This window comes from Carassius gibelio, chromosome A3 (assembly GCF_023724105.1).
Source record: "Carassius gibelio isolate Cgi1373 ecotype wild population from Czech Republic chromosome A3, carGib1.2-hapl.c, whole genome shotgun sequence".
Lineage (NCBI taxonomy): Eukaryota > Metazoa > Chordata > Actinopteri > Cypriniformes > Cyprinidae > Carassius > Carassius gibelio.
In genome coordinates, this window is record NC_068373.1 from 2,134,102 (window position 1) to 2,147,025 (window position 12,924).

The 12,924-nt window shown below is 37.2% G+C and overlaps 1 protein-coding gene and 1 long non-coding RNA gene across 2 annotated transcripts; one reads left to right on the top strand and one right to left on the bottom strand.

Annotated features, from left to right (window-relative positions):
* Positions 1-250: 250 nt before the first annotated feature.
* Positions 251-2,676, bottom strand: LOC127944125 (uncharacterized). Its single transcript, XR_008150267.1, has 3 exons — positions 2,411-2,676; positions 1,987-2,052; positions 251-1,079 (listed from the first exon to the last, which is right to left on the bottom strand). It is a non-coding gene; the product is annotated as an uncharacterized LOC127944125 (long non-coding RNA).
* A 5,883-nt stretch (positions 2,677-8,559) lies between these two features.
* Positions 8,560-12,403, top strand: LOC127943904 (gastrula zinc finger protein XlCGF8.2DB-like). The gene is made up of 2 exons (XM_052539954.1): positions 8,560-8,721; positions 10,693-12,403. Exons 1-2 carry the CDS (start codon positions 8,637-8,639, stop codon positions 11,391-11,393), a joined length of 786 nt encoding a protein of 261 aa, XP_052395914.1. The 5' UTR covers positions 8,560-8,636; the 3' UTR covers positions 11,394-12,403.
* The last annotated feature ends 521 nt before the right edge of the window (positions 12,404-12,924 follow it).

A 12,924-nucleotide genomic window follows, 5' to 3' on the forward strand; every position in this document is an offset into this window, starting at 1 on the left:
ATTTTATGTAAGGATATAAAGTAATTTATTGTAATAAATAAATACAAATAAAATTACACAAAACGAACATAAATTAATAAACTTGAATGAATGCTTAGACAAATACACACACACACACACATATATACACATTGTACACACATCACAATATATACATAAATACATACATAATATATACATTATAGACAATATACATACATATATAAATATATATATAGTTAGATATAGATATATCAGCAAAAAAATGTGTAACCTATTGAAATTTTATTCTAAAAAACAAAAACTACATATTTACAGACTGTGAACAGCATCATACAGGCTGCTGTCACTGGCCTTTGACATCCAAGAGCTGCATAACATTGTACACAGAATGAGCAGGTCTGTCATGGGGATTTTGAGGAGGCTGATTGCCTTCTCCACCACAGATGACAAACAGTGGAAACAGCTTCTCTTCTGGTAGCTGGAACAATAGATTGCTGTCACATACAAACTGAACCTCCAGCAAGTGAAGCCCAATGTTATTTCAACAGGAAGTGGTTTCATTCTGTTCAGCTGCAGGTCACCACCATGGTAAGTACCTTGATATCTTTGTTGAGTATCCCGGGTCTGTGTATGATGCCAGGGTGCTGAAGAACTCTGGAGGCCTATCCACCTGCAGGAAAACACATCCTGGGAGATGGTGGGTATCCTTGTGTGAGTGTTCATCTGCCTCATCACAGCAGACAGAGAGTCTGAACACAATCCTGCACAGCTTTGATTCAACACCAATGATGCTCGTGCACAGAACATTGTTGAGAGAGCCTTCAGGATGATGAAGACCAGCTGTGCTCCATCTTCTTCTTCAAGGCCCTGGAAGTGAGTTCTGCCTTTGTGCAGATGTTGTTGCATGCTGTGCAGTGCTCCACAACCTCCGTCTTCTGAATGAGGACATTGCTGATCCAGAAGTTGTGGAGGATCATGACGATGATACACTGGAACCCCAAAACACAGAAGTCAGCACAGAAGAGCATGTGCGGGACAAACGGACCACAGCTGTGTCACAGCAGACGACCGTGTGCAGCTCTTCAAGAGCAGATTACCTGTAGGACAGTCGAACAGGTTAAGACTCTGCAAATCAGTTCATGTTCTCATAGTGCTATTGTTTAAGCTTGTGTACGTTGTGAAGGTCATTTTAAGACTGTCAAATCAAGATATACATATATTAGTTATTTAAGAAATATAAATACTATAAAATCACATAAATATGTATAAATACACATGTAAGTATTTAAATTTAAACGTGTGTGTATTTATATATACACATAAATATATTACACTCATAACTGGGAATTCATATTACAGTTGAAAATGAAAATTTTACAATTTGAAAATCTAGAAACATACCACATAACATATCATACCAACATATTTACAAGTTTAATTTTAAAATATGTATTACTTTATCCCTGGGTTATATTTTTTAATTCCACTTTTTTTCACTCATTTTTGATTCCCAAATTTAAAGTCCTCATCTACAGTTACTGAAATGAAGCTGCTGAAGTTTATTTTCCTTACATTATTATAGAAACGTCTTAAGAAATTCCCTTTTGCTGTTGCTTTAAGCTCTATTATACTACTTTATGAAAATGTTAATGTGGTTTTGTCTGAAGCTTTGTGCTCTTATCCATGTAGAAATGAAAAATAAATAAATAAATACATAAAGAGAATAATTTGTATGGGTATTTCTCTAAAGTGTGGCACCCATTCTCAAGACAACATTCTTCAGATGTTAAAAAAAAACAACTGAAAACTGCTACAAAATCAGTGCACACAACTGCTTCAAAAGTTATTTGCTATTAAGTACTTTGCAACTGACAAAATAGCAACTGGAAATACCTGGTAATTCATATTATAATATAAAAAAACAGCATAAATCAGTGATGATCCTAACATAAATACATGTAAAGAGTGTTTGTAGTTAAGATTAATTTTAATTTATATACTTACTGAATTATGCTTTCCAGTGAATAGGGTTTCATCAGTGGATGAGAACAAGATTGTGTTCATCAGTCTCTGTAACATCAGAACAGGATTTACACATTACACATTACTGATGATTTATGCCTTGATATTTTTTTTATCAAAATATCAACACTAGTAAAATGTAAATTAACTCGTTTCAATTACTTAAAATTTTGTAATTTTATATCATTAAATTACTTAACGAGCCGTCTGTAGAAAGCAGCCTTAACAAGCTGAGGCACAGCCTCTGATCGATAATGATTATTAAACATATTTTTAAACTCAATTTACAAAATAGTCTCATCAGTTTACAATGTGTAAAGCTTTAACAAATCAGTCGTTTACTTGGATTATGTTAAACAAGTACACCTCAACCATAATGAACAGCGTTTATCCATAAGGTACTTACACTTCAAAACAGCGGCGTCACGATCCTCCGATTTTCCGTTATTTTCGAATATGAGTATGACGAGCCCTCTCCCGGTGCCTCATGGGATAGAGAAGTGTCCATCCTATGCATACTACGGAATTCGGCCGGAAGTAGTAGGCCATCCGGGTACATCTCGCCTACTGTTTTTCGAATACTGAGAATTCGGACATACTACTTGCTTCGCATACTGTTTTTCGCCTACTATATAGTATGGAAGTATGCGATTTCGGACGCGGCTATTGTGTACAGCTATGGCATATGACACAGCGTAACCCACATGGCTATTGCTCCTATAACAGCTCATTTTAATCAGTTATTTTTCCTTTGGGTCAATTTATTTCACACAGATTTCTGCTCGTTCTAAATCAGATAAAGATAAAGTAGCACAGTACAGACATTAGTGAGAGCGATTGTATGAATTATTTCTACATGACCGCGTCTCTCTAGTAGTAGTAGTGACGCTGTGGGATTTAGTTATTAGCAAATGTATGCTTGAACTTTTCAGTTTTTAAGCTATTTTTTGAGAAATCACAGATCATCGTTGACAATACTTATCCGTGCTGAATGATTCTGTGTGGAGTGATCTGCACGTGACATACGAGCTGCTGTCTGTAGTCTATGTGTGTGCGGTACAGTGAACCAGAATCTTCTGAATGTAACTGAAGTACACTGAGATCAGTACAGAAGCTGTGTTCTGAATGGCATACTAGCACACAACTGCTCCTATACTGCAGTATGCTGTGAAGAGAAAGATAATGTTCTGTTTGCATGGAATCCCTGCATTACCTTCTTCTTTTGATTAAATCTGATGTGTGCATCTGAAGACACTGCATGGGATACTGTTTCCCAGAATACAACACTCTCCATGTAATGTTTAATCTTCAAACGCTTGAGTGAACTGGAGATGGGGAATAGTAATTATAAAACACTTTTATACATGCGTTACTGTAAACTACAAACTATCGCTGTGTTTCTAAAAACATTATCGTAAGTAGGACATAAATTGTACTTTAATCTCTACAGCACTTTTCTGATCAAGTCAAATGACTTCACCTTTATCTGTAGTGCTTGAAACAGTACAGGTTATTTCAAAGATATCGAATGATAAAAATATTGAAGTAATATACAAAAAATTTTTTGGTAGAGACTATTTACAATAACTCTGTCCAACAATGCCTGGCTGTGATAAACGGCACGGCAAAAGATGATCATTCATCTCTAATATCAGTAGCGCAGCGAGTCAAAGACGCGTGATGAAAGATTTTGAGAAGAGCTACCTGAGTTTGAGGACGCTCTTTACCAAAACCTGTTCTAGATTACTCTTTTTCCCACCACATATCAGATCAGAAAGGCATTTATTTTCAATAAAAATAAAGGAAATATATGAACATTTGAAATTAAACGTCCCTACACCTATACTGCTACTGTATCATTATACAGTGTTATTAGTGGGTTAGCAGTATACACTGGTAAAATACTGGCAGCAGGGTTGCCAGCCAGTTACTGTAAATTTTACAGGAGTCTTACTGTAATTTAATTTACAGATTTTTACTGTATTCTCAATTACAGTAAAATTCTGTAAATTACATTATGACACACACATCCTCCGTGAGCGGCCCTGACTGACCACGAGGGTTTAGAAACACGTTTTATTTTGGCGCCCGTGTTAATAGATGACTGCCTGTGCAAAGTTGTTTTACATCATAAAATAATCACGACGAAGTGTGCTGATAAACAAGAAGTTACCGTGAATATAAACTATTAGCACTGAAACATGTCATTCATAACGAAGGAACCCAGAGATTTTCTGCCCATAGCGCCGGGGGATGTGTGAAATCCCGCGCAATTCTGCCTCGCGCCCCGTGGACGGATGATGCTTGAATCTGGGTTACCAATATAATCCGCGAATGTAGATACACTCATATACTATAAACTATTAAACAAGAAATATAAAAACTGAAGTCACTTATCCACAGTTGTGAATCACTCCTCTTGCCTTTAACGTTAATCTCCTCGACCGTTGAAGACCTAACGATGCGGCTCTGAAGATTTGAAATTTACAGCAAAATTCTGTAAATTTGAGTCAGACCTACACGTGACCCCAGAATGCATTGCGGTTTACAGCAATATGCTGTATTGTTAAAAAACAGTCCGCGGCTGTAAAATAATGCTGTAATTTTTACAGCAATTCATTACAGTTTAGGTGTAGGGATGTTTATGTCCCAATAAAGTTGTATTCTTTATTAATATTTTATAACACACTAAAAGTATAATAATTTAAATACACTGTTATTGAATACTGTTTTATAATCTACCACCTAACTACTATTTACAGTTATTATTATGTTCAGTATGTGAAGACCATTAATCATGGATTGAGGTCAACTGGGCAAAATATAGCATTGATTACTAGTATGAATCCTTAATAAACAAGCCTTTGTCAAAATAATTGTTATTACATTTGTGAGGTAACAATGTTTGGTAATGTGACAACACTTCAGAATACTACTCTTAAATGATTTTTTGCTTATTGTAAACTTTTCACACACTGTTCTTTAAAAAAACAGGTAGTATACATGGTATAATGTGGAGTCGATCATACTCTGTTCCAGAGCATGTGCATGACTGCCAGCCTTGAGTGACGGTCTTACTAACTGATAGAGTCAGTGCATCTCTGTTCGCCCCAATCAGCTCTGCTCTAACCAACTGCGTAAACGCCCACCAGAAAGCAGGTTAGAGACAGAGTTGGATTATGGCGTCTACAGGGTCAGATCAATAGTTAGACAAATTAAAACTAAAGGAAACATTATTAGATTAGATTCAACTTTCTCACTGCACATGTAAGCTACAACGCAACGAAATGCAGTTAGCATCCAACCATAAGTGCAATAAGTACAGAATATACAAGGTCTACAGTATGTACAATAACTGTACAGATAGGTATTATGGACATGATTTACTGATTTTAAATACTATTAGCATGATATACAGATAGGTGTACTATGAACATACTGTACAGATGGATTATGTAAAAGTGTATGTACACTATAAACAGAAACTATGAACATATGAACAATTTACACTATTGCAATGGACAGTTAAGTGCATAGAAAATATTACACTGTGCAAATGGATTATTCAGTGTTCCTGGATGAACAGACAATAGTGCAAGTAATAACAAGTTACTGTTTTTGCTTTTGGTAAATAAATAAATAAATCAGTCAGATGTAGTAATGAAGAGGGGGAGGAGTCTGTGTGTGTGTGTGTGTGTGTATGTGTATGGTGTGGGGGTGTCAGAGGGCAGAGTTCAGCAAGGAGACAGCTGTAGGGAAAAAGCTGTTCCTGGATCTTGTAGTCCTTGTCTGGAGTCTCCTGAAGCTGGTTGGTCAGAAAGTCCATAATCCAGTTGCAGAGGGAGGTGTTAATGTCCAGGTCTCCAAGTTTTGTGGTCAGCTTGGAGGGAATGACTGTGTTAAATGCTGAACTGAAATCAACAAACAACATCCTAACATACGTGTTGTTATTGTCCAAGTGTGTGAGCCAGCACTGTGCATACTGCATCCTCTGTGCTCCTATTATGTAACTTAAGCTTCGAAAAGACAAAAAACAAAATAGATCATTTGCAAGAGCTGTCACATTGCATATCAAGAACAGCTTTATTGCACTTTCGCTGTTCCCAATTCAGAAAACCCCACACGCAGACTACGCGGCTCGAATCCTGCATCACGGACGAGCGGTTCACACTTGCTGCACTCACGCAGCCTGTTTTATAACGCTCCATTATATTCGTGCGGCCCTGCACCGCAAATCTTCATGAGTGCATCTATGGATGAGGCTTAACAGACGTTAGGTTGTTTCAAACCCGTATAACCTCCGTTTATCTTCAGAACACAGTTTAAGATATTTTAGATTTAGTCCGAGAGCTCTCAGTCCCTCCATTGAAGCTGTGTGTACGGTTTACTGTCCATTTCCAGAAAGGTAAGAAAAACATCATCAAAGTAGTCCATGTGACATCAGAGGGTCAGTTAGAATATTTTGAATATTTCGAAAATACATTTTGGGTCAAAAATAAGACTTTATTCAGCATAGTTCAAAACGCTTGCTAAAAATAAAGTCTTAAACTGTGTTCTGAAGATAAACAGAGGTCTTATGGGTTTGGAACGACATAAGGGTGAATTATTAACACTGTTGGGAACGTTACTTTAATAAAAAGTAATCAGTTATAGTTACTCACTACTTGTTCCAAAAAGTAACTGAGTTAGTAACTGAATTACTCTATAATAAAGGTAACTCGTTACCAGGGAAAGTAATTATTTGCGTTACTGTAAAATAAAAAAAAGTTGCTAGCAGTTTTCACAAGTCAGTTAAAATGAGTAGAACATATATTTATTGCACGTCAACAGACAGCAAGAGTTTTATCCTGCACTTCAAGTATTATCTTTGTAAGAAAAGTGTTTTTGGCCACTAGCTTTGTAGATGCATGTCACACATTACATGTTCACATTACATGCACGTTCTTGCCTTTGACCACAATGAATTTGAAGTAGCGCTTATATCTCCACCTTGAAAATGCCAACTTTTCATCGGATTGCTCCTGACTCGCCATCTCTGCTGCGAATTTCTGTTTAGCTGTTGTGTGCGTGCGCGCGCGCCTGTGTGTGTTTGGCGCCGCTGGTGCAAAAACACTGGCTCTGATTGGCTACCATGAAACACATGACTCTGGCTTAGCCAATCATAATCGCTTATCTCGTTATTAACCCACCTCCTCACTCGCTGTGTGAGCCAATCAATGCATAGTAATGCACCACATTTAACGTCCAGTAATGTTAACGGCATTGTAACGACGGGAAAAGTAATTAGTTAGAGTACCCCGTTACTGAAAAAATAATGTTGTTCCCTAACACTGTTCTTTTAAACGGCGTTATTCCAAACACTGATTATTAATGACATAATTTTGATTATTGGGTGAACTAACCCTTTAAGGCCCGTTCACACCAAGCACGATAACTATAAAGATAACGATATTAGTGTCCACACCAGCAAACGATATTGTTTGTGTATTATAAGCGGACGCGCGTCTGCTGCTTTAAATCAGAAAAAAATAGTTCTGAAAGTGATTCCAACGATATCGTTTCTGTGTGCCTTTATCGTTATAGTTGTGGTGTGGACTCCGTTATTCTTTAATATTGAGAATGATTTTCAGAACTATGTCTTTATAGTTATCTTGCTTGGTGTGAATGGGCCTTTAGAGGGTCAAATAATGAATGGAGAGTAAAAGAGTTGGAGGGTCAAATAATGAATAGAGTGCTAGAGTTAAAGGGGCAAATAATGAATGGAGACTTAAAGACTTAGGCCCAATCCCAATTCTATTTTATACCCCTTCCCCTTCGAGAAAATTTACCCTAAGGATAGGGACACCACTACCGTGACGTCACATGCCATCATTTGTCGTCTAGCTCTTACAATACACACATATACTGGTGTGCATTAGAGCCTTTAATTATCGTTCTTCTTACTGACACACACACACACACACACACACATATTGGAAATCGTGCAGCTCACACATTCAGGAGAAAATAAACTTGTCAACGCTGCCCCACAACTTTTATTAAATACAGTTTAAATACTGAATTGCTACTTTATATTTTCCAGCAAGGAGAGGATACAATCGCTGTTTTTAAGTAAACTCACTCTAAAAAGATAAACGCACAGATGCAACTTCCATTTCTCTCTCTCTCTCTCTCTCTCTCTCTCGAATTGGCAATATTTGAGAAAATAGTTAAGCGATTTCTAATTATTGGGGGGATTAATCTACGGAAGTTATCGCCCTGATCAGACATATCCTGTGGCATATGGAGAGTAAAAGAGTTGGGGGTCAAATAATGAATAGAGAGTTAAAGACAATCCCAATTCTATTTTTATACCCCTTCCCCTACCCCTCTGCCTACACCCCCCCCCCCCCCCCCCCAATGGAGAAATAGAGATAAGGGGCAAATAGGAATGGAGAGTAAACGAGTTAATAATAAAACAATAATACAAGAGTTAGAATCTTATCAGTTTACTGATCACTTAACCAGATGTAGTTTGGATTTTCCTTTCTATTAATTGTTTATCATCTTAAGCTTTACAGAGTGTCCAAACACAGAGAAACTATGAAAACTGCTGAAGAGACTGAGATCCACGGGACACTATTATTCTAAAGATGGTGTTTATTAAAGTGGAGAGTGAAGACCTGAAGATTGAAGAAATATTCAGTGTCAAACAAGAAGAAACTGAGGATCAAACAGGTTGGTTTTCTTTCTCAAAGCTGAACTCATTTACAAAATACTCAGTAGATTTAAAGGTGCTGTATGTAAGATTTTGATTCTACTGAAGCATAAAAATACCATAATATGTTTGCAGATATTTAAGAAACATGCCAAGTTAACATACTTGTTTATCTGAAAAACAATGCTACAGTCAGTTATTCTCCTTTAAAAATGTTTGTTCTGGGCCAGAATGTGGGTCTTTGTTTGGTTTGTGAACCCCATCAACTGCAAGTTTACCCAGTTGTATTAATGGCACTACAGCGTGACAGTTGGACGAAAACACAGCGTATTTAAATTCATTATTGGTCAAGTCTGCTCATTCCTGTTTATGTCGTCAATCTGGCAACCTGTGTGTATGTCTGAGGAGAAGAGCCGGATGGAAAAAAAAAACTCTAATATTATTAATTTGGACTGCAATACCTAGTTCATCCACTCAGTGTCAATCCTAAATAAAGCACCTTTAACCCTCTGGAGTTGATTAATGCGTATATGCGTTAGAGGAGTCATTTTCTCCTGATAACCCCGAAAAGAGCAATACATCAATCGAATCTGTAAAGGGTCTACTTTTTTATATACAAACATAATAACAACAGAACTTTGTGCATTTATAAAATAAAGATAACAAACAAGGTGTGCTGTCTGCAGCCTTTGTCTGCGCTGATCTTCATTTACAAACACGTCATTAAAATGAACTTTAACACAGTGAATACTCAACGAAGAGACATGAGATATCTATAGAAAGCTTGACATGTCTACTTTCAAACTAAACAAGTGCTGCCGAAAACAGATATTCTGAGATAAAGTAATCCATATGAAAACAACGCGATGTCAGTTTTTCACGTCTCTCTTCATTATCTTCTAATGTGACCACGCCCCACGCTGAACGCTCTATTCTGATTATAATGTTTCACTGCGCAGGGTTAATGGTGCAAAGCTTATTATCAACAGTGTAACAAAATGTACCTCAAGTGGATGATTATATGGTGTCATGGCTTTGCAATTAAAATATTTTTTTATTATAATGGAAGTCAATGGGGCAAAAACAGCCACGAACAGTAAATTCGGGGGAACAGTTTTTTTTATCTAATGCTGCACAAAAACGAACAATTCATCAAAGCCAGTGTTGTTACTAATCTTTGACATGCCCAAGACTGTGATAAAAGGTAAAAAAAAAAAAATCCAGTCCACAATAAATTTTTATATTGAACAGTCATTTTGTGTGGGGTTTTTAAAATAAGAAACATTTTTTAAGGAATAATCGCACCACATTTCTAGTTTCATAAAGTGTGCCTAATTTTCAATAATTAAAAGATAAATTAATTTGTTTTATACATGATAACCAGAAAAAATAAAAACACAATTTTTGTGGGGGAAAAAACATATCGTAACGCTATTTTAAGAAAACATTGAATAAATTAAGTTGTTTTATGCATTTAAATAATAAGACATGCTAAAATACATAATTAGATAACAATGAAACACATGGAGATTTTTTTAAATAAAATTAATAAATTGGCAGAACACTGCAAGCACTCGACTAAAGTGTATTGCTCCTTTTCATAATCACGAGCTTCATATTTCAAAATAAATGTAAATACAGTTATTAATTCAGAAATGTAGTCAAGTAGAAAGTAAAACAGTGGCTCATTTCATTGTCATTGCTCAATAAATCTACAATGAGCCAAAAAGATACTTAAGTACAGTATCTGATTACATTTACTCAAATACTTTTTAACACTGTTGTCAATAAGCTTGACCAAAGTGACAGAATCCTGTAACTTGATACTTAGAAGTTATTTTGTACAAGCTGAAAAAAATCTGCTTATATGATGAGCCTGACTACTCGAATGATCTAACATCAAAACATAAAATCTAGCCCTGAGTAGATGGCAAAAGCAGGTCAATTTATTTAAAGCGCATGTTCAATTTATTCTTCTTGTTTCACCTTAGGTCTGATGACACTGAAAAAGGAGAGTGAAGCTCTGAATGAAACGGGAGGTAAATATAAGCTTGAGAAACATCAGGAGTTCATAACTGAAGAAAAACCATTTACTAGCTCACAGGCTGAAAAGACTTCTTCAAGAAATAGAGCTCAAAAGACAAAAGCCTGCAAAAAGAGGCATTTTACCTGTCACCAGTGTGGAAATGGTTTTAATCAAAAAGGAGACCTTATCAGACACATGACAACTCACACTGGAGAAAAGCCTTTTACCTGTCACCAGTGTGGAAATAATTTTAATCGAAAAGCACACCTTATCACACACATGAGACTTCACACTGGAGAAAAGCCTTTTACCTGTCACCAGTGTGGAAAGAGTTTCACTCGAAAAGTAGACCTTATCAGACACATGAGACTTCACACCAGAGAGAAGCCTTTTACCTGTCACCAGTGTGGAAATGGTTTTAATCAAAAAGCACACCTTATCAGACACATGACAACTCACACTGGAGAAAAGCCTTTTACCTGTCACCAGTGTGGAAAGAGTTTCACTCAAAAAGTAATCCTTATCAGACACATGAGAACTCACACCGGAGAGAAGCCTTTTACCTGTCACCAGTGTGGAAATAGTTTTAATCAAAAACGAAACCTTATCACACACATGAGAACTCACACTGGAAAGACAGAGTTTCACTCAGCTTTAAAACCTTAAAGTACATATGAGAAATCAAAGGCTGCATTTACATTTGTCATTAAGATGTGACCTGTATCTGGAAGTTGTCCCCATGAATATTGAAAAACAAGTGTAAACGTGCTTCTGATAGGAATGATATCTGATCAGCAGATTTTGGTCCAGAGGTAGTCGAGGACTTATTGTGATCGGATCTCAGTGTAATGTAAACACAATCCAGCCATGGAGTCTGTATTCGCAGGTCAACATCACGCCAAACTAGACAAATGCCTTTTGCCTAATAGCAGTTTAGAAACTGTTTCACTCTAAAAGGATGCAATAAAAGGCACATGAGAATTCAAATTGTAGAGAGAGAGTTTTGATCAACTTATCAAACTTTATTATCCCACTTACTACACAGCTACTTGCCACATAAGTAAATAAGTAGACACAAAATTTTCATTTGAGTTAAAATATTTGAATGCAAAGCTTCCATGATGAAAGCAGTCGCTGACAACCTGCAAGTTCTAACTAGACAGGCATTTAAAGGCCGTGTTGCAGGGTTAATTTTCCAACAAGTTTTTGCAATTTGCTTGTTGGTAATAAACATTTAAACTGTTATCCTTTGTGTTTTATGTTGTTGGTTATCACAAAATGGAATATAATACGAAAAAGTAGGTACTACCTTACAGCGGTCTCCTTTCCCCCACAATGCACTGCATTACGTCACGTTGGGGAGAGAATTTACCAAAGCCCGCCTTGAGAGCATTGAGAGTGACTAGATAGACGAATAGTAGACAAGAGTATTCAGATAGCGCAGTTTATAGATATACACATAGATAGACAGACAGATAGATATCGACCAACAGCGACCAAAACGCACTACCACGGAACAGGTAATGTACGTTTGCAACAACATTTTCACCGGAGGAAGAGATAAACGCTTAGAAACGCCCATATAGCTAGCATAAATGCCTTCTATTTCTAGATGAAAAAGACAAAGTTTACCAGCTCTACGACACAATTGGCTTTGACGGCCATCAGTTCTTGGCAATTCCAAAGTCCAAAGAGACACAGAACTTCGTCAGTTCCCTTCTGGCGCTCTAGGCTAGAGACTCAGAACTTGGTCTAACCACTTCTGCCTCTCTGGGCTAGAGACTCAGAACTTGGTCACACCACTTCTGCCACTCTGGGCTATAGACTCAGAACTTGATCAGTCCACTTCTGCCTCTCTGGGCTAAAGACTCAGAACTTGATCAGTCCACTTCTGCCTCTCTGGGATGGAGACTCAGAACTTGGTCAGTCCACTTCTGCCTCTCTGGGCTAGAGACTCAGAACTTAGTCAGTCCACTTCTGCCTCTCTGGGCAAGAGACTCAGAACTTGGTCATCCAATTCTGCCTCTCTGGGCTAGAGACTCAGAACTTGGTCAGTCCACTTCTGCCTCTCTGGGCTAGAGACTCAGAACTTGGTCAGTCCACTTCTGCCTCTCTGGGCTAGAGACTCAGAACTTGGTCAATCCACTTCTGCCTCTCTTGGCTAGAGACTCAGAACTTGGTCAGTCCACTTCTGCCA

Coding starts and splice junctions, on each gene's coding strand:
- LOC127943904 (XM_052539954.1), top strand. CDS start 8,637: ATGGTGTTTATTAAAGTGGAGAGTGAAGACCTGAAGATTGAAGAAATA. Junction 8,722..10,692: donor AGAAACTGAGGATCAAACAG/GTTGGTTTTCTT, acceptor GTTTCACCTTAG/GTCTGATGACACTGAAAAAG.